At 36.9% G+C, this 22,539-nt stretch overlaps 1 protein-coding gene across 7 annotated transcripts in view; it reads left to right on the forward strand.

Annotated features, from left to right (window-relative positions):
- The window catches only part of Casp10 (caspase 10), a 70,791-nt gene that overhangs the window by 15,413 nt on the left and 32,839 nt on the right, over window positions 1-22,539 (forward strand). For 4 of the 7 annotated variants that reach the window (XR_007107867.1, XM_047546639.1, XM_047546638.1 and 1 more), the window contains exons 4-5: window positions 7,299-7,434; window positions 9,927-10,036. Coding sequence is in view for 6 of the 7 variants with exons in the window: in XM_047546639.1 (XP_047402595.1) it covers window positions 7,299-7,434; window positions 9,927-10,036 (246 nt within the window). In the remaining variant the exon portion in view is untranslated. Of the gene's footprint in view, window positions 1-7,298; window positions 7,435-9,926; window positions 10,037-16,939; window positions 17,189-22,539 lie in introns of those variants that run through there. The other 3 variants (XM_047546641.1, XM_047546643.1, XM_047546642.1) reach the window with 3 other exon arrangements.

Genomic DNA, 22,539 nt, shown 5'->3' on the forward strand with positions numbered 1-22,539 from the left:
TTTGCTACTAACACTGTGTTGTGGGCAAGTGATTGAACATTTATGAGTTTTATTTTCTTGTGTGTCAAATTATGTCCAGTCATACCACTTCCTTCTAGTACTGATGAATTATATGAAAAAATGTGCAAAAAGCACTAGTAGGACTGTTTGGCATTTTAACTGCACAATAAATACTGACTATTGTTGACAGCCATTGTGTTTTATGGTATAAAATCAAACTGGGAGCATAAGAAGGGAATGAAGAGGTGGTAAGCAATGGCAGGGTGGGAGTTCTGTGTTCATCACCAGCACCAGGTGGGGGTCTTGAGGGGGCCCAGGTGTCCTTTTTAGTAGACTTTGTAGCGTCTCCCCTGTAGCGTTTTTGTAAAGACCAAGTGAAACAAATGTTTGAGAATGTTTTGTAAAGGGCTGAACAGGTGTGTTGAATTACTAGAAATGGTTTTAATATTAACAGAATTGTTATCAGCTAGTATTATCTCTATATTGGTCACATTTAAAGGCAGGAGGATTGTTGCATGTGTCTCTTCCAGGCCTCAAAATTATATATATTTTTCTTTTAACTTTAATAACTTGTGACAAACAAGTTAGCTAATTTGAGAAGGGGAGACTTTCAAATTTTACCCTATACCATTGTGTTATTTTTTGTGTTTTTATTAGACTTTAAGTTAGGTAAGTACATAAGAATACAATAGTATTCAGTAGTACAAAAGAGTGCATGTAATGTGGGTAAAAGTTTTGAAATGTAGTCATGAAGTGAACAGTCATGAACTCACCATCCAACTTCAGAAAGGGAGCATCAAATGGTTCCTGAGCTACCTGTGAGCTCCTCCCGGGTCAACTGACGTTATTCATGAGAAAGCCTCTGGAGAGCGGGAAGTGGTTTTATGTGGTCGGTCAAATGAGGACTATGTTCGTAATTCATTAGCCTCATTTTCTGGAATCAGGTATGAGACCTGAGCAGGTTCCCTGTCTTCCAGTCTCAACCTTTGAGTCATTTTATTCCCTTTTTAGAGTCCTCAGGGATTTCGGCCTCTTGAGTTCTTCTGTTGGTTACCTCTTATTCTCCCTTTTGTGTTTCTTGCTCCCGAAGATTGGCTGTGGGTTCTTTTGGGGGTGGGGACTGAGTCTTACCCATATTTTAGTTCAGAACTTGCAGGATCTGTTACCAAATGGTATAATGATGAGGCCATCCTCTCCCTTCTCTTTCTGTTGGAGAAAGCTGCCTGAACCCTTTTTTATTTTTTGCGGTGCCAGGGAATCAAACCTTGCATATTCTAGGCGGGTACTGTACCACTGAGCTACGTGCCCAGTCCCCTGAACCTTTTCTTTTTATGTGATTTTTGAAGTAATAACTAGGAGAGGTAGCAGGGAAAACTGAAGAACTGCGAGGGTGATGTGCAAAGATTAAATATTTTCATAGTTGTTGCTCCTTGTCAGAGTCTACTAACTTTCTCCCTCAGATGGTCCTTGGAAAGCCTGTGTTTGTCATCTCACACATTTCTGGTTTTTTTTTTTTTACACTTTTTTCTTCTTTTGCATTTTTATTATAAAAAAACCAACCAACGAACAGAACACAGGTATAGAAAATGATACAGAACACACAGAGTAATGCACTATTATAAAGCTAATACCCTTGAAACTGCAGCCCAGATCAAGAAATCACCTTTTGCATTTTACAGAATCTTATTGTACATTGTGCCACCTGAACTCGCCGTTTGTGCTCCTGAGTTGAGTGCTTTCAAAATAAGTGAATAGATGGGAATTTATTAAAAATATTAAAAATTTCCATCCACTCTGGAAATCTCTCCATTTGCCCATCCCAGTCAAGCTTCTTCTTGGCTCCTAGAAGTAACCAGTATCCTGGTTTTTTAGAACTGCATCATTATGTTTCTTGATGACTTTATCACTTCACTGTGAGTCTCTAGATCTCTAGTCTTGTTCAGTTTTTCCTCTTCCAAGAGTTTTTGAATCTGTAGGTTAAATTCCATTCCCCCGTTTTCTTTTCTTTCTTTGTCTCTTCTTCCCCTCCAGTACTGCCTTGCCCATGCCAGGCAGGTGCCCCACTCCTGAGCTGTATGGCCTTCCCCTCAGTCTATTTTTCTCAGCCCGGCCTGTTGAAGAGCAGTGTCTGGGTTTTGCCGATGCTGCTCTCATGGTACCGGCCAGCGTGTTCCTCTGTCCTCTGCATTCCTTGCAACCTGGCAGCTGGATCCTGAGGCTCCATCAGACTTTTGGAAAGACTGTAGGTGGTTTTACGTTCTTTCATAGAAAGCCATTTCTTTTTTTATTTTTCTTCTTTTTTTTTAATATTAGCAACTATTAAGTTTCAACAGTTTTATAGCTTGTTTCTTTGGGGATTGCAAAATAGAAATATTAAAATTCTATCATTATGTTTTCTCCTCATCTACGATTTGGTTACCCAGTGACACAGTTTATATGTAAATCTTTGATTCTTCTTTTACTTACCTAGTTTTCTAGATAATTAATAGGTTTCCTGAAGTTTCTGAAGATGGCCCATTATAAAAATATATGTAGGGCTGGGGAGATAGCTCAGCTGGTAAAGTGCTTGCTTCACAAGCACAAGGCCTTGAGTTCGATTCCCAGTACAAAAAAAAAAAAAAAAAAATATATATATATATATATATATATGTAAAACCGAACTTATGGATTTATGTGTATTTGAGATATTTCAATCCATTGCAATCATTATCTCTATTGAGGTGCAGATTGTTCCTCTTTTGATCACTGGGAGCCGCTTCAAGTTGGTTCCTCAGCCATAGTCTTTAAAGACTTCTTTGTTTTCTGGCAAAGATATCTGAGGCTCACTTCATAAACATTCTGCTCAGTCCAAGAATCCATCCCATCTCTAAAAAGCTGTGGTTTCTTATAATGAGAAGTGTTATTTCAAGACCACAAACTAGGTACTGGGGTTATTCATTGATTCTTGGTTGATAATTGCTCCTAGATTGTTGCTGTTTTCCCCAAAGGATAGAGCTAGGAAATTGTGTGTGTGTATGTGTGTGTGTGTGTAGAGAGAGAGAAGAGAATTTTTGTTGTAATATAAAATATCTCATGAGCTCACACTTCTATTTTCAGCTCAAATTCATATCCATTAGATTTTTATTTAATCATTTCTATGTTATACCTGCATCTCCTTTTTTAAATTTATTTTTTATCTTCACAGACTGCATTTTAATTCACTGTACACAAATGGGGCACAACTTTTCATCTCTATGGTTGTGCACACTGTAGATTCAAACCATTTGTGTAATCACACATGTACATAGGGTAATGATGTCTGTCTCATTCCACCATCTTTCATACCCCTGCCCCCTGCCCCCTCTTCCCTCTAAGTAATCTAAAGTTCCTCCATTCTTCTCTTACCCCCCTGCATCTCCTTTTCTTCACACTGAGAATCCTGGTTCTTATGTCACAGGGGATAATAGAATGTTTGATAATCTATGTTTTTTGTTTTATTTCATATGACACATACTACAGTCTCAGAGTATATATTCCTACCTCTTTCACCAATATCATTGTTCACATAGATGGAAAATTATTTTGCATGTGTTATATCTGTCCTCTCCCATGTCAGAGCATTCAGCCATTCTATGCTACACTCCCCTTCTCCCTTTTAGTTCACATTTAGATCTTTTTCTATAAACATTGTGTGTGTGTGTGTGTGCACATGTGCGTGTAGAGAGAGAGAGGGAGAGTGTGTGAGTTCTTAGAAAATAAAAAACAAGAATTTTTGTTTTAAATAATTTTTATAAAGCACCAAGGGGGTATTTTGCTTCTGCCTGACATTTCAGTGCTCATATTTGCAGTGAGGCAAAGTCATGCAAAGTCATGCAAAGTGCTGAACTGATAGCATTTTTCTTTAAATGCTGAAATTCTCAACACTGGAGAGATTCCTGTAGTTTGAAAAGCTCTCCCTGTGCTTCTGAAAATATTCTGTCCCAACTTGAGGCGTCTTCCTACAAGTTTTCCAGTGTTTGGATTTATAAATAAAATGAGACCTCTTTTTATGGTTCTGACCCTCCCTCTGTCCTGGACAGAAGTCCTTACTCAGGGCAACGTGGAGTGGGGATTGAGAGGTGGGGGAAAGGACACTTGTTGAAGGAGTCCCGCAACGCTCCACACGGCAGAGTTTGTCCACCCAGAACAGCTGGGAGAGTGTCCTTCCTCTTCCATTTGCATAGGTGCTGGACCTCTGTTTGAAGGTGTCTGTGTGTACAGGATTGTTTTTATGATCAAAGCCTTCCAAACATTCCTCCCCTTGCTAAATCAGCCTGTCAGGCAACAAAGGCCCATGCTCAAGCAGCCGAATGATTTTCTTTTAATGTTTTTCTCAGTCCAACAGTAAAAGGAAGTCATTGTGTTTAGCTGTGGCATGGAGGTGATCAGATTCAGGATCACTTCCTTCTTCGATTTCAAATGAGCTCAGCTTCATTCCCAAGGGATTCCAATTCTTCATGTCATTATCGTGGCTGAGTTATATGCCTTAATAACTGGGTTTGTCTCTCCTGGACTTTGCAATCAGGCCAGCTTCTGAAGTACGTGGAGGGCAACCTCTAACTATCCCAGAGGAGTTTCTTACCAGGGCTTAAAGAGTCTGCATTATCTACTATTACAATTTCAAAAGAATTACCACAGAAAAAGTAAATTACTTATAGCCATTAGAGGAGGACCTGGATCCCTTCAACCAAAAGGAAAAGGTTGTAAATTCTTATGGTCTTTTCATGGGGACAAAATGACTTTTTGTTGTCATTTTGAGACAGTGTCTTTCTGTTGCCTAGGTTGGGTTCAAACTCAGTCTTCCTGCCTCAGCCTCCCAAGTAGTAGCTGGGAAGACAGATGTGCACCACTAGGCTTAGTCAAAAGTGACCTCTCTGGGGTATTCTGGGGTTCCACTTTGATAACTCTCTTATGCAATTAGGCAGTCTAGCTACCTGCACACTTCCCGTGAGACCCCAACAACTGTCCAGAACTCCGTCCTCAGCACAGCACTCAGCATAGATGATTGATATGAAGGAAACTACACCCAAACCTACTAGCTCTTTAGGGAAGAAACAAAATAAAAAGCTTTGGACTGTCTCTGCTAGTATTTTCCAGGGTGGTGTTTTTAAACTAAGGTATGGGCTCCATTTAAATTGTGTGTTTGTGTGTGTGTCATTTACCAAACACCTAATAAACTTCTTACACATTATAAACTTTCCATCATTGTTTTTGGGAATCATGTCTTAATTCCTTTTCTTCCTCCTGGTAAGCTGTTGTCAAGACATGGATTTTGGTTTTGAGGTTCCTAGAGAGCTCACTTGTGTATTATTTGCTGCAGAACACTGTGCGGGGGTGTTGGGGGAGTTCCTTCTGACCTTTGTGCCCAGCAGATTAGCTCAGGAAGATTCTTCCTCCACGCCTGTCTTCTACTTTGCCCCTTGACCAGCTGGTGTGCTGGGGCTGCTTTGGAGTGACATACGTCTTTGCCTTTCTGGTCCTCCTGTTTCTGGAATTTCTTGAATTTTTTTTTTTTTTTTTTTTAACCAGATGCAGACAGAAACCAGTTAAGACTTTGAAACTCTGGCCTTTGCCTGGATTGTTTGTGTTTTGAGTGCCAGGTTGGAAAACACACACACACACACACACACACACACACACACACACTTTTATTAACCCTGCCTCTTCCTGTGTTGCTGCTCTAGCTTCCTCTTTACCTTTCCTGCTAACCCTCTTGAAAGAGTAGTCTACACACACTCTTATCTCCACTAACTCAACTCTTAGACACATTCTGATGTATTCTAGAATAGCTTCCACCTGTATCGTGCCCATGAAACTTCTTGCTGATGCCACCAAGCACTTCCTAATAACCAGTTTCCAGTTTCTCCTCATGTGCCCACTTGGTTCTTTTTGCATGGCATACCCTTCTCCACCTTGTCACTGAGGGCCTTGCATTCTTCATCAGTTCAGACATCAGCTCCCACGTGCAGCTTATACGGGGCTGGTATGTGGAATGGATGAATGGTGAATAAATGAATATCATCACCACTGGAAGACATCTGTGATTCTTTCCTCATTTCTTTACCCAGTTAAAAGTGATCCATAAAACTCACCAAATTATATTTCACAGATGTCCAGTGTCTCCTCTGCATTTCCACCACTAGTCCTAGGCAGGTCTTGATCATCTTCACCAGGTTATTTAATCTTTCAGCCAATATTTTCTCAATTCATTTCTGCCTTCGACTTACTCCCAAGATTCTCATTTGAAAACAAATCTGTTCGTGTTCCTGTTGTCTTTAATGATCACTGATGGTAGTCCTTGACCCCTGGGACTTTGACCAAATTCCTCCTGTGGTGTGTGTGTTCCTTCAAAAGGCCTGACAACAGCCCACCATTTCAGCCATGTCCTAAGGCTTGTTGGGGTTTGTACTCCAGCCTCTTTCCAAGGTTCCCAAGTACTTGGCAAGTTTTCAAACTTTAAACTGTTCAATGTGGAGACTGGAGTCTCCCTTCCCGTTTCCCACTTGACCAATGCCTACATGTGCAGTTAGATGATGTTCACATGTTCTCTTTCTAATTGCTCTTTTCTGTGGGCTCTGATATAAGTTTGTTCATATTTTTAATAATCAGATCAATATATTAAGTCCTAATCTCTGAAAGGATTATGGTACCTTCTACCTCATATATAATTAAATTGATATTAATATATATTAAAATATTAGTCAATTTGTGATTCCATCCCTGCACCAGGATAACTTGATATTTTCTTCTAAAATATCAAACGTGAGGTTCTTTCCAAATATTTTCTCCCTCATTTCTTTGGTGTCCCTGTTTTTCTGGTTCCCTAATCAATTATATCATTTATGACTGTGAGTTAGAATCAGTATAGCTCTTTGGCCAATAAGACAGACTTTGACAGATAGCACCAGCTCTGCCACTTAATGGCTTTGTGACCTTGAGCAAATTATAGAACCTCTTTGTATTTCAGTTATTTCATCTTTAAAATGGATATTATAATAGTGTCTACTGTAACAGTACTGGGCCATTTTTAGGTTAATACATAATAAGCACTATTCCTATTATACAATGAGTTATGCGTATTTGATATCTGGTATTAACGTGGCTTGTATAGAGATTTGCTTGGTAAAGCCTCTTCCCTACACTATCGAGCCACTTGGGGACAGATGCTGTACCACATTTATCACTGCACAACCTGGTGCTTAGTGTCCATGCATGTAGTGTTTAACATCTGAATGATAATCAGAAGGTAAGTAAATGTGACTCTACTGATTCTCTTGCAGACTTCTCTAAGTTTATTGGACTATCTAGAAAAAAAAACTGAAATAGATGAAGATAATCTGATTATACTGGAGAAAGCTTTTCAAAAGATTCTACCTTGCCTTATAAAGAAGATAGAGAACTATAAAAGAGAGAAAGGTAAGCAGTTTATTTTTGCTTACTTGCACCATGCTTATGTGTATGAGGTTTTCTTATCATTTTGGTAATATTTTCTTGGGAAAACCAGAAATGTCCCCATTTGTTCATTTGGTATATATTTATTGAATTCATACTTTGGACCAGGCATTATTTTATAAATTGGAGGACTATGGCAAAGATTCTGCTCTTTTGGAGCTTATGTTTCAGTGGGGGAAAGTAATTTTAGGCAAATGAATATAATGCAGAGATAGCTAGCTCATTCTTATTAACTAGAAATTGTTTTGAATAAAATAACATAAAAAAGAAGGAGGCATATGGATTAAGAGTGAGCTCTATGGAGTCAGATTGCCAGGACTCTACTTATTAGTGGTGCTTCGACCCTTTCCTTAGTCTTTCTTTGTCTTGCTTTTTCCAACTGTAAAGTGAGCGTAATAATATATCTACCTCATAGTTTTGGTGAGACTCTAATGAGATAATTCCTATAAAATGCTTGTGTGGCACAGAGAAAACATTCCTTACATGTTGCTACTGTAGCTATGCTTATCAGAAAGAGAAGTCATAAAGACTTTTATCTTTCCAGAAATTACTTTCATTTCTTTCCTTTTTTTTTTTTTTTTTCCAACTGTGCTTAGACTTGAACTCAGGGCCTTGCACATGCTAGGCAAGAGCTTTGATATGTGTTACAAAGACAGCTTTTCTATGATATTATATAAAGGTAGAAACACAGGGCAGGAATCACACCTGACAAATGTCAATATGCTAAATATTTATGTTTCTCTGGGTCTATTTCCACTGTTAGAGTGATATATAGAAATTCATGAATATATTCAGGAAGTTTCTCTGCTACACCCACATTTTTGTTCAGTGAGTCAATCTAGTGTGCAAAATCCTTTCTTTAAAAATGAAACTAGCCAAGAGGAAGTTCCCTCTAAGAATTCAGTGAAGACAAAATGAGTTGAGAAACAAAATATACTATTGTTAAATTGATTTTAAAAAAAACCTCAAACAATAATTAAAGCAATAAATAAATGTAAATTTAAGTAAAAATTATGACAAATAAAAACAGTTCTTACAGTCAAATTCTCAAATAGGAAATAAAAAGCAGGAAGTTCATACTGAAAGAGTATTTGGAATCCTCATGTGAACTCCAAATGCTGATGTGTGTGTTTTTTCTAGTCACCTATTTTTTCCCCTGTAATGTAGTATCCCACACAAAGAAACACAGGACAGGGGAGCAGGTCATTTTGGATATTTGAACTTTGGATGAGACTCAGCATTTCCATTTGCCTCACTGAGTCTTGAGTGTATCAGACGAGTTCTAATTCTTCTCTTTCTTTTTAAAATTTACCTGTGTGTGGTCTGTTTGGATGGCAAACATTATTAATTTTTTAATATTGGCTTTATATAATCCTGAGTTTGGGCCTAATTCTGCCTTTAGGATGAAAGGCTATTAAGAACTAAACAGAAAAGGTGTGCACAGCCCAATCTGTTCTATAAGTGTGATCTAAAATCCAAGTCCCTTTTGTTTGTTTAAGACCTGGCTTTATTTAAGGTCACCTGACTCACTTTCTGAGTTTTCTTGAACTTTGTTGTTTGCTTTAATATTTAAAATTTATTATTAAAAATAATGCATATAATTATAATAAAATTGAATAAAACTTCAAATAATGAAAATAATACAAAGTGTAGAAGGTAAAAATCTTTCTCCTCTTCCTTCCATTGCCAACACATTCCCCAGAGATAACCACTGTTTCCAATATATTTTTGTAGATTCCTTTCTGTAGAGAAACAACTGTGACGGTGTGTGTAATATAAATTTAACAGGACCATGCTAATCATATTTTGTAACTTGCTTTTTTCCCACCTAATATGCCTGACATTTTTCATGAATATAATACAGATATAGCTAGCTCATTTTTATCAAGTTTCAAAGAAATCCATTTTATGGATATGATACATTTACCCACCACTTCTGAATGTTTGTTCTTTTGACTTTTTTCTTTCTTTCTGTTCTTGCAGTCTGAATCCTGATATTATCTTTTGAGGTAATGCTTTTGGGATCTTTGCAATTATATGGAACATTAAGTACCATAAATTATTTGGTAAAATATATGGTAGTTTTAAGGAATTAGTAAAATTATAAAAATAATAAGAACAATAAGAAGGAGTATATGAAAGACAAAGAATAAAAATATAATGAAAATAAAAATAATTTATAAGTTACATTTTTTCTGAGTATTTATGCAGTTTTCCATAATCAAATGCCAGTGAAAATTTATAAATCTCTCTCTCTCTTTTTTTTTTTTTTTTTTTTTTTTTGCAGAGCTGGGGATTGAACCCAGGGCCTTATGCCTGCAAGGCAAGCATTCTACCAACTGAGCTATATCCCCAGCCCATAAATCTCTTTAAAATAGTTACTTTTGATGATTAATAGTCTTGGATTGCTATTAGTTAGAAGGTGAATTTTTTTCTATCTGTGGTTTTATTTACAGCTGCCCAGGAAGCAACACCTCCTGTGGACAAAGAAACTGAGTCATTGCATCAAGGAGAGGAAGGAATATTTTCCCCATCAGACATTAAACAGTTCTATGGAGCCCTACCAGTAAGTTGAGTGGTGTGCTGGGCAGTGTTTATGAGCTGCCTGACTTCCACCTCCAGTCTATAGGAAGAGAGAGAGGAGGAATCAATTTTACTAGGTAGCATTTGTAAATATTCCCACCATGGCTGATTCCAAGTGAGTTTCTATTGTGCTCAGCAATTGAAGTCTGTGTAGAGCAACCTTGGGAGAATCTGCAGTGTTGCTCACAATGTGATGGTTAACCTTGGGAATGCTGATTCTTTCCTAAGTTCGTTTCTTTCCAACATGCTTGGGTAATTCTACTTTACCAATATCTATCAGCATCTTACCATTAGTCATTTAATTATAAGATACACATTACATAAAACTTAGCACATTAACTGGTTTTAAATATACAGTTCAGTAGTGTTAAGCACATTGTCCTGTGAACATTGCGAACATCTATCTCCAGAACTTTTTCATCATCCCTAACTGAAACTTTGACTGAAACTTTGTACCCATTACAAAGTAACTCCCCATTCACCCTGAAACCACCATTCTACTCTGAGACTATGAATTTGACTACATGGATACTTCATAGAAATGAGTTTTTTCCCCCTTTGCATGCTGGGGATTGAGCCCAGAGTCCTTGTGCATGGTAAGCATGTTGAGCTTGCTTGGTAAGCACTGAGAGACACCCCAGTCCCAACATATATTCCTTTTTGACTGACTGTAAGGTTCATTCACATTGTAGCATGTCTCAGAATATGTTACACTTTGTTCATCCACCAATGGGATCTCTACCTTCTGGCAATTGTGAATAATGCTGCTATGATTATTGGTATAAAAGATCTCTTTGAGACTCTGCTTTTAATTCTTTGGGGCAATATACACATTGGTAAAAATGCTGGATTATTTAGTAATTCTATTATTTACGTTTTGAGGACCTGCCATATGGTTTTCCACAGTGGCAGTACCATTTTACATTTCTACCAGCCATGTATAAGTGTTCTCATTTTTCCATATCTTCATCAACACTTGTTATTTTCTTTCTTTCTTTTTTTTAACAGTAGCCCTCCTAATGATTGTGAGTCAGTATCTCAATGTGGCTTTGATTTGCATTTTCCTAACAGTTAGTGACATTGAGCTAATTTGCATATGCTTATCGGCCATTTGTTTACCTTCTTTGGAGAAATGTCTATTTGAATATTCTGCCCACTTTCTAAGTGGGTCTTTTTTGGGAGTTTTACTTTTCATTCTTGAAAAAATTCTTTCACAGGAGGCTGGGGGTGTAGCTCAGTGGTAGAGTGCTTGCCTAGCATGTGCACGGCCTTGAGTTCAAACTCTAGCACTGAAAAAAAAAATTTATGACTTCTTTACTGTGAGGGGTTTGCTACATCCAGTGTGGTTGAGGGAAAGGATTTCTGTCGGAGGATGGTGCCGACTAATAACCAAGAAACTTATGTAATCAAATAAACACAAAAGCCAATCATCTTTTCAAATGGAAGGGGGTGTGATGGATGGAGCCATGCCAAGATCTGGCCTCTGCAAGATGGAGGAGCCCACCTTCACCTTTATTTATAGTCTCACAGGTAAAGGGGCCTGGACCAGAAGGGACTTCTGTGAGGAACAGGACAGGTGGAGTTAGGGAAGCCATTTGCTTAGAGAATTAGTGTTTCCTCAATGGTGAGCTAACTCTGAAACAGTCTCTGAAACAGTCTCCCATGACTGCCAGTTCCTGGGAGTCAGACTTCTGTGTCCCATGGCTCAGCCAAGCCTGATTCTGCTGACCATGAATGACTTCCCACTTAGTCCCCTTTTTCTGTTTTTTAAAATGTAAATGATGGGAGCTACTTTGAGGTTCCGGTTCTTGGTTCTGAGAGCTACTTCGAGGTCCTGGATCTTGGTTCTGAGGGTATGGCAATCTATTATCATGATATAAAAAAGAATTAGTTGCACATCTATCATTCCAATAATATACCATTCAATTTAGGAAGTATTTGATCAGCTAGAGATGCAAGGTTCTTGAGATCAATTTTGCTTTTTCGAATATCCTGGATGTGGTGATGTAATTTTATAAGATCCAGGCTATTATTATTGCTGTGTCAAATGTCCATTCGATGATTCTTAATTATCTCCCAGTCCCATTGGGAAGTGTGATATTTGGTTGCAGTAACAAAGTCATACTTAAAGTCATCACAGCATTTAAGACTTTGTTTAAATCGGAGAGCAGAAAGCTCATTACTGATATTTGTAATAGTAGCTGTTAAACCATTTAATTTGATCTCAATCATTTTATTAATACTTAACTTTCAGGGGCCACAGCATCTTGACAGAATGTTCTTGCCCCCAGATATATTGAATGTAGGAACACATAGAAACCTGAAAGAATACATTAAAATATATAGGACCCAAATCATCATCAAATAAGAAATAACTGTTAGAATGCAAATGAGAATTACTTATCTTTCTAGTGTAACATCAGTCAGTTTGCTGGGCTCTAATTTGGTCTTTATTGCATGGTTACCAGTAGGGCAAGGTAATATCCAAACAAAAGGGGATTTCTAAATTACATGGAGTTTCAAAAAATCAGAATGATTGTATATCTAATATTATTTTGTATTCTGAAAACAGTTTTAAATAACTCAACTATTTGCCTAGTTTCTTAGATCTTCCCTTGTATTAAAAAATCAGATTAAACATGGTTGTTTATAAATTCTTTTCATGAAGAAGTAAAAGTGAAACATGTTTAGTGGCAATGCTGCCACGTTAAGCCTTCCTGGCTTTAAACCTTCTGGAGGAAGTGACATTCTGATGTAACCATCTTTTATTAATTTTTGAAGATCAATCCAAAACATCCCCACCACCTTTAGAGATTTTATGTTGAACTGGCAAGACATTTGTATATTTTATCCATTTAGGAAAGGTTCCATATTTTATTGCAGAACAATTAAGGCAGTAAGATATTGGTGGATGTTGCATAGAAATGACTGGCTTTTTATGAGAAAGTCCCATTTTAATGACTGTTCAAACATATAATGTTAAATTCCAAGAGTCAGTATGATTGGCTAGCCTAGGTATTCCCTATGCTGTCTTTTCCTTGGCAGTTACCTTTAGATAGCCAGTGTCTATCATGGGACCAGGATATAGATATGTTTCCACTGGAGCCAGTATAGTTAAATCCAGTCACATGGATGGGTGTAATGTGAGTATCTGTAAAACCTCCCATCATGTGCATATCATCAGTAAGTGTTGGGATGAATTCTCCAGCCCACATCACTGGGTGTATTAAAGGTGGATCTGGGAAATGGTTCCAACAGATTTCCCATATACTTCACTTACCTGAGAGCTCAATAGAGCTGGCACACAAACATTGTGGTTGGAGATCCAAGATCTCCTAATTGTAAAATCTGGTGTATTCTATTGCTCCATGTGTCACTCAGCAGCAGTGAGACTCCTAATATCATAATTTTTAGAAACTTTTATTGAAATTAAGGGAGTTTACATAGGGTTCTTTCCCCCTATTTTTTAAAATTATAGAAAATGATCGATACGAACTGGAGCATGATTAGCCTTAAATTGTAGACAATGGCCTAGGATTGTACAAGTATTCAAGCCATAAGAAGTGACTTATTAAATATTTTCATTTGGCCAAGAAAATTAATAAAAGTTACCTGTTATTAAAGTTGTTGAGTTAAAGAGGGCATTACAGTAAAAGAAGGCCCGTTTTTTTTTTTTTTTTTTTTTTTTTTTACTAAATATATGATTTGGTTTTGTCTTCAGTAGTGGGCTGACTGACAAAGTTACAAAATGGAGTCAGTACAAGCATTGAAAATCTCTTGACCTGTTTGTCCTATAGGTAATGACCTTTTTTAGGACAGTGATCCAACAAATTTTTTAAAAAGTTTTAGAATTTATGTCATTGATCTAGCAATCATATTTTAAGGGATTTTTTTGTGAAAATAACCTTCATGCATAATGACACAGTTGCATGAACATTCTTAACAACACTGCCTTCAAAGTAGCAAAAAATAGGTCAACTGCTCAGCATAGGGTTTTGGAGAAATGAAATACATGATAAAAAATTTGGCATTAAAAGTAATATTGTAAAAGAGTACTAATTATGTGTAATCTAAAATAATCTTATAAGCCTTAAAATTAACAATATGATTCCATATGTATAAGATATGCATATTTCTGAGCTTATGCATGGAAAGCAGTTTAGAAGGTTATTTACTAAATATTAATAATAGTTATTTGTGGATGGTAGACTCTCAAAAGATTCCTGTGTGTACTTAATGTTTCCTAAGTGGGTTTCTTAACGAAATTCAGGTAAGGTGCTTTAATTCTGAAATCATCTTTAACCTCTTATTTGAACATTATTTCATAAAACCTCCATATATAATTCTTTGGATCAATATAAATCAAGTAACAATTTAATATCATATCTGAAACATGAAACAGACAAGTCGAGAGTTTTTAATCCCCTCTTGGGGGAAGGTATCAAAATACTTCTATATCCCATATTGTAAACCTTTAAATAAGTCAGTATCTCCTGAATGTCCTTTAGAAATATGGTTAAGTTTATTTCTCAGTGTAGAGAGTAACATAAAAATTTTATAACAAGGGGCTGGGGAGATAGCTCAGTTGGTAGAGTGCTTGCCTTGCAAGCACAAGGCCCTGGGTTCGATCTCCAGCACCCCCCCCAAAAAAAATTTATAGCTTATATTTATTTAATTTTAAAATATTAAATAACATAATTAAACTCGTAATTAATTTGCTACTATTATATAAATTTGTAAGAGACCATTATTGTAAAAAGCTTTAGTTTGGAGAGCATCTGCTTAGTAAAATGTCCTTTTAAATTTTATACTTTAAAGACTTCTTTATTTGGGAAATAAAGATACAATTAGCATAACAAATTAGTAATAATCATTATCGTTAATTAAAACATAGTCATCAATGTTTTTATATTAACCAAATTTAGCTTTTAAAGAGAAATTTGAAATTTGTAATGTAAGATGGTATATTAAAATAACAGTTATTGTTGAACCAAATTGTATAAATCATAATTTCCTTGAGATTAGCTTTTCTAAATAATAGAAACTCAAGAGGCATAAGAAATTATTTTATTGGAATGAGAGAATAATGTTTTAAGTATTTCCTTTTTCTTCTATCCTTTAGTTAGAAGGCCCAATTAATAAGGGTTGGGAAGAGATCTTATCTATATTTGTAAAAAGCCTTTATGGTAGAAACTTAGTAGAATTTAAAGAATAAAAGCTTTAAATAATCTTAGCTGATTATGTTAATTATATATAGCCAACTTAATTACATGTAAACCTTTTGAAAATTATTTTGTAAAAATTTTGTTTTAATTTACTCAAACATGTTATAGTTTTCTATTTTACCAAATGAAAAAAAATTTTTAGACCCTTATATATCACATCTGATAGTTTAAGTCCTAGCATCTTGGTTCTCAATGAGAAGACAGCGAATAAAGGAATTTTAGACCTTCTTTATATTAACCAAATTACAAATACATCTAATGTTTAAGGATATTTTAGTTAAGAGTGTCTGATGTTTTTATATTTAGTAGATGATATTTTAGTATCCAACTGATAATCTTTTAGCATTTCATCCTTGTAAAGCAATAAGTATCTCCTGTAATAAAAGTTTAGATGATTAATCCCATTTACCTCAAATTAGACTTATTTATTCTTAACTGCACAAGTCAAGACATCAAACAATTGTAGATATTAATATTAATCATCTCTTTCCTGTTGAAGAAAACCATTAGAAACAAGGGATATAGATCCTAAATATTATAGGAATTAGCAATTTTATTATTTATTTGACCACCTGGAAAATGTGAATTAATAATTATAAAGAAGTCTTTTTATTTTTAGTACTTTACCTTATTAATTCATGTGAATTAAAGTTACTTGGATTCATTTTTAGTTTAATTTAAAATTGTGAGCATAGTCACTGAACTGTAAGTAAATTTTAAAATCATGTAAATTAATCATTGCATGCACGCATTTATAGATCGGTCAAAAAAGGAAATTTTCACAACTTATCATAAGTGAAGCTTCACATCAATGAACAAATATCCATCAAAGCTTTGATTTAATTTGTCTAAAAATTTAAGATACAAAAGAACTTCAAAATATTTCGGATTACCGGTTTTTGTCCGGACGATTGTTATTCACCTTTAGAATTATCCCTAAAAAGCAAAAAATTAATCCATTAAAAAGCACAATCAGGGGCTGACGTTGTGGCTCAGTGGTAGAGCACTTGCCTGGCACGTGTGAGACCCTGGGTTCGATCTCAGCACCATGTAAAAATAAAAATAAAACATCCATTGACGACTAAAAAACTATGTATATATAAAAAAAGCACAATTGGAACATCTTTTCTTAACTTTAGAATTTTCGTCATTTAACTTTGGCTAAAGACAGTCTATTTGAGAGAATGAAGGAAAGCGCTGGTGAAAACTGAACTGCAGCTTAACGGAGAGATGCCCTGCAGCCGCAGTTAGCCGAGATCAGCCTTATTTTTTCCAGCGAGCAGCTGGGAGGGGCTAGAAACGAGCCCTCAAAGACCATGTGGTTCCTCCATTTTTCTAAAATTCCCATAACTCGTGCCATGGGGCCTCCAATCCCTGTGCCATTTCTCCTCTCATCTTGGTGACCGGCCCTGAGGGGCACTGCCTGGACAGGAACCAGTCATGCTCTCTAGGAGCAGGTGGCTCTCCCAGCATTGCTGCAGAGCGTCCTATCTACGGCCTCCCATCCTACCCGCCCCACACCACCAGAAACCATGCTGTTCTGCAGCACTGGAGGCTGTGGCGGGAACACCCATATTTAAACTACAAAACTTGCCAATGAATTTCCCCTTTTTAAGTTATAGATTTTCCCTGAATTCCTGATTAGGATCTTTTCTTCCCAGGATTCTAAACTTCTGCACCTATCTCATCCAAGTTAGGACTCAGTGAGGAGCCAAGTCGCACAGTGAAGCTTCACAGCGCTACAGGAGAGAGACCGAGGCAGGCCTGCGATGGAGTCTGCGAGATTTAAAACAGCTACATCAGTGTTTAAGATGCAGCTACATCAATGTTTATAGCAGCTCAATTCACAATAGCTAGATTGTGGAACCAACCTAGATACCTTTCAATAGATGAATGGATAAAGAAACTATGGCATATATACACAATGCAATATTAGTCAGTCATAAAGAAGAATAAGATTATGGCATTTGCAGCTAAATGGATGGAGTTGAGAATATCAGGCTAAGTGAAATAAGCCAATCCCAAAAAACCATAAGGCTGAATGATCTCTCTGATAACTGGATGATGATATATAACAGCAGGGGGAGGCAAGAATGGAGAAAGAATGGATTGTAAAGAGGAAAATGAGGGGTGGGGAGGTGGCGGGGGGGAAGGAAAGATAGTAGAATGAGACAAACATCATTACCCTATGTACATGTATTATTACACAAACAGTGTGACTCTACTTCATGTACAACCAGAGAAATGAAAGTTGTACCCCAATTGTGTACAATAAATAAAAAAAAATCGAAAAAAAGATTTAAAACTACCAGGTCTGCTGCTACTTTCAAGAACTGTAGAAGTTGAATTCTTTCCACTGAATTTTCACTCTGGTTACGTATTGGATATAGCTGAATAGATTTCTGTTTTTATTTCTGTCTTTGTAGAGAGTGAATTCTCCAGGTTTAACGTCACACAATAAAAAATTCCTTTCTCTTCCTCTTAATAAGCTCTTCACAAGCATGTGCTTCCCAGGAGAAAGGGCCAACACTTAACTTACTTCTTATAAAATCCTCTCCAACAGCTCCAGTCGAGGTGCCAATTATGGGGGTTTCTACACATCCAGTGTGGATGAGGGAAAGGATTTCTATCAGAGGACAGTGCTATCGATTAATTACCGAGAAGCTTATGTAATCGAATAAGCACAAGAGCCAATCATCTTTTCAAATAGAAGGGGGTGTGATGAATTGAGCCATGCCAAGATCTGGCCTCCCACAAGATGGAGGAGCCTACCTTCACCTTTATTTATAGTCCCACAGGTAAAGGGACCCTGACCAGGAGGGGCTTCTTTTGCGAGGAACAGGATGGGGTGGAGTTAGACAAGCAATTTGCTTAGAGAATTAGCATTTCCTCTGATGGTGAACCAACTCTGTACAGGGCCACCTACCCACTGGTTGCCTGAAACAGTCTCTCATGGCTGCCAGTTCCTGGGAGTCAGACCTCTGTACCCCATGGCTCAGCCAAACCTGATTCTGCTAAACATGGTTGACTTCCCACACTTTACTATTTTCCTGGTCTCATATTTTGATAGTTATAACATTAAAATTTGGAAATATATTCAATCTTTCAGAAAAGTTGCAAGAATGTAAATAACACAGAGAACACCTGTATGCTGCTTGCTTAGATTTTTTCCATTTACTTTATCATTTTTGTGTTCTCTCCACACCTACATAATTTTTTTCTGAACCTTTTGAAAACAAGTTGCATATATCAAGACCCTTAATCCCTAATTGCTTCAGTATGTATTTCCCAAGAATAAGAATATTCTTTTGCAGAGCTATCGATGCCAAAATGTTAAATGAATACTACATTTTTATCACATTGATGGTTCATATTTCAATTTTGGCTGTTGACCCAATAGTGTCCTTGATAGTTTTTTACCCTGCCAGTACAAAATTCAATCTAGGGGACTTACAGAGGAACCTGTTTTTGAAAATGTCACTGGAGTGCAGTGAAGATAATTGGGCAGCCCAGAAACCTAGGCATGAAGATCGATCCTGTGAGAGAAAGGGGTTCATCATCGTGGATGACCTAAAGCAATCCCTGCATTGAAGGCTCCATGCTGTTGTTGTATCAGACATACAGAGTACCTGTTAAAGAGGGCAATGATCATGCTCCAGAGCATGCTTTGAGACCTGGTTTTTTATCTACTTTTGCCCTTCCTACAGACCAAGGAAGTGAACTTGGGTTTTCAAAAAACAAAAGCATCATCTGTTACTGTAACACCTACCAGGTGGTTCAATTCAGTCATTCATCTGTGATGCCGGGTTTCCGAGCCAGCAGCATGCCAATATGGGACTGATTGTCAGCTTAGGAAAGGGCGTTGCTCCTTTACTTGAAGAATTTTTAAGTTGTGGAAGTTTCTTAATCTGGTGTTGTGTACCTTGTCTTCATTAGAGCAACCCAATATCAATCCAGCAATCTTTAGATCACAATAATGCTTTTATCCATGTACTTGAGAAAGGGTTCTTTTTCCACCTTATACTAAAGAGTCTATCATCCATAGACTGGTTGTTAGATTTACTTGTGTAAGGTCTTTACTTATTGATTGAGATCTGGGGATATCATGGAAATGGTTCTGTCACAGCTCCCATGGATTTTATCCAGTCACCAGATGTGAATGAGATTCTATTCAGTGGATCAGAATCAAATGGTCCATTGATCCACTTGAGCCATTAAACGTTCCCTCTTAAACAATACTCTTAGGCCTGCAAGGATGCAGTAGACCCTTTTTTGTGCATAATAGTGACATGTTTTTCTCTACATAATGTTTTATTTCTTTGCATTGAGTGTGAGGAAGACAAAATAGCTTAGAAAAAATAATAAAATCGGTACAATCACTACCTTTCCTTTGGATATATTATGTTGCAGTACAGATGAATTTTTTTATGTAATTGGGTTTATTATTGTCATTGTTAAATAAAATAATACATAGTTATTTTGACATTTTCTTAGTATAAAGTTCTATTATTGTCTAATATTGATAGATTCAAGTTATAGCAACAAAAACTCTCTAGGGTCTTCAAGCATTTCTAAGAGTATAAAGGAGTCCTGAGACCAAAACATTTGAGAATATTTTGTTTAAAGTATAGTTTGGAACATAAGTAATTCCACTTGTTCAGGATAAATGTTACTAATTGATTTGATTCTTTTCAGAAGGTGCTGGTTTTAATGAAAGGGAATATTATAGCTTATATTTTTTCCTTCCCATTCTGTTTTCTGTAACGAGTTTTTTAAAGTTTGCATGTTTCTTATAAAATTGAAATGTGACTTGTTATTGAATTGTTTCTAATATCAGCATGTATATAAGCATAATATAAAAAATTCAATCTAAGATCATATAACTATAATACAGTATTTTATTTAGTTGTCATGTCCCTGTACTTTCCTTTAATCTTGAACATTTCCACAACTTTCCTGTCTCTTTTATGACATGGAGACTTTTGAAGAATGTAGCCATCCCTCCCACCTAGAAGATACCCAAATATGTGGATGCTCAATTCCCTTATATAAAATGGCTTAGTATTTGCATATAACCTACACAATCCTCCCCTATACTTTAAATCATCTATAGATTACTTGCAATACCTTATATAAATGCTGTATAGATAGGTTTTTGTTTTTGGTGATACTGGGGATTGAAGCAAGGGGTGCTCTTCCACTGAGCTACATACTCAGTCCTTTTTAATTTTTTTTTTTTTTTCAAGACAGGCTCTCAAACATCCAAAGGCCTCTTGCTGCAAAGGCTGGACAAAGACAACCCATAGCCTGCACAGGCAGCCAGAGCTTGACCCAGAGCCTGGCTGGAGCCTGAGGTTCTGCTCTGGCCTCCAGGTTGCAGGTGGAGGTGGTTAAGCACTTGAAGGAATCTTATGTGTTGGGAAGGCACTTTGCAAGTGATCTCACAAGATTGTTCATTCTTTACTTATCTGGGTTCCCGCTCTCCTCTCTCAAATGGGACAAAATTGCAATTATTCTAAATCCTAAATTGATTTCTTTTTTTCTAGGAAAACACCCCTTGAATCAATGAATTCTTATCCTAGAAAAGCAGTTAGACATCTAATTGGAAGAGGAGTTGAGAAAGAGGTGGTGGCTCCCCTCAATTATTTCGCTGCAATCCAAGTAGACCGACATTTATCAAGTCCCCACCACGGGCATAGCTTTGAGCAGGGAGTTGCAGACCACCCCTACCTCCCTACACACATACAGCAGTTTTTCAAAATGTAATTTCCATTTTGAGTTGAGTTTTGTGTAGGGTGAGAGATAGGGGTTTAATTTCATTCTATTGCATATGGTTTTCCAGTTTTCCCAGCACCATTTGTTGAAGAGGCTATCTTTTCTCCATTGCATATTTTTGGAACCTTTGTCTAGTATGAGAAAATTGTATTTATTTGGGTTTGTGTCCATGTCCTCTATTCTGTACCATTGATCTACCTGTCTATTTTGGTACCAATACCATGCCGTTTTTGTTACTATTGCTTTGTAGTAGAGTTGAAGATCTGGTATTGCAATACCCCCTGCTTTGCTCTTGCTACTGAGGATTACTTTAGCTATTCTAGGTTTTTTATTCTTCCAGATGAATTTCATAATTGCTTGCTCTATTTCTGCAAGGTACATCATTGGGATTTTAATTGGAATTGCATTGAATCTGTATAGCACTTTAGGTAGTATAGCCATTTTGACGATATTAATTCTGCCTATCCAGGAACATGGGAGATCTTTCCATCTTCTAAGGTTTTCTTGAATTTCTCCGCAATGAAGAATGATAAAATTATGGCATTTGTAGGCAAATGGTCGAAATTGGAGAATATCATGCTAAGTGAGATAAGCCAATCTCAAAAAACTAAAGGACGAATGATCTCGCTGATAAGCGGATGAGGACATATAATGGGGGTGGGAGGGGTTAGCATTAGGTTTAGGGTTAGGTTTAGAGTTAGGCTAAGGAGAGCGGTAAGAATGAAGGAAAGAAGGACTGTATAAAGGGAAAAGGGTGGGAGGGGTGGGGGGGAAGGGAAAAAAAAGAAACATCATTACCCTATGTAAACGTAAAAAAAAAAAAAAAAGTAATTTCCCAGCACTGACCTTCTAGGATTCCCTAATTCAATTGCCTGCTAAACTTAACTGCCCTCACCTATTTTTTCAACTACTGTTGTACCTAAAGGCTTGACATGCATGTAGGAGATACAGGGACACGCACATACATACACCTCTGTACACACACCAGAGTTTACACTTTGCCTCTTAGAAATTCATTGTTTTCTAAAGGGGTGTGGCTTGCCCTCATTCTCTGAAGCGGATGTGGGATGATTCTGGTCATGGCCACATGAAAATAGGGTGGTTGTGGGGTACTGGGAGTGCAGAGGGCTGGGGGTGGGGTGGGGGCAGCACCTCACGTTACATATGCTCTCACAGACTCAGAGTGGGAAGGTGTCTTAAAAATTATTTAGGGAACCCTGCCTTTTTTCCATGGAAAATCATTTCATGTTTCATATGCATCTGGGGTTTTCTTATTAAAAGAACACTGCTAAAATTTAAATTCAAAGAGAAAAAATCCTTTGCATTTCAAGCTACATTCTTTAATGTGTTTAAAAACTAAGTCTTTCTGAGTGTGAGAGTTTTTTAAAGAGAGGCATGCCTTTCTATTGAGATGTGACAACTGCTTCTTTCTGAGAAGTTACTGGACTCTTCTTGAAAACAGTTGAAAGAAGGCTGAAGGTGGCCA

The sequence above is a fragment of the Sciurus carolinensis genome, chromosome 3, assembly GCF_902686445.1.
Source record: "Sciurus carolinensis chromosome 3, mSciCar1.2, whole genome shotgun sequence".
NCBI classification, from domain to species: domain Eukaryota; kingdom Metazoa; phylum Chordata; class Mammalia; order Rodentia; family Sciuridae; genus Sciurus; species Sciurus carolinensis.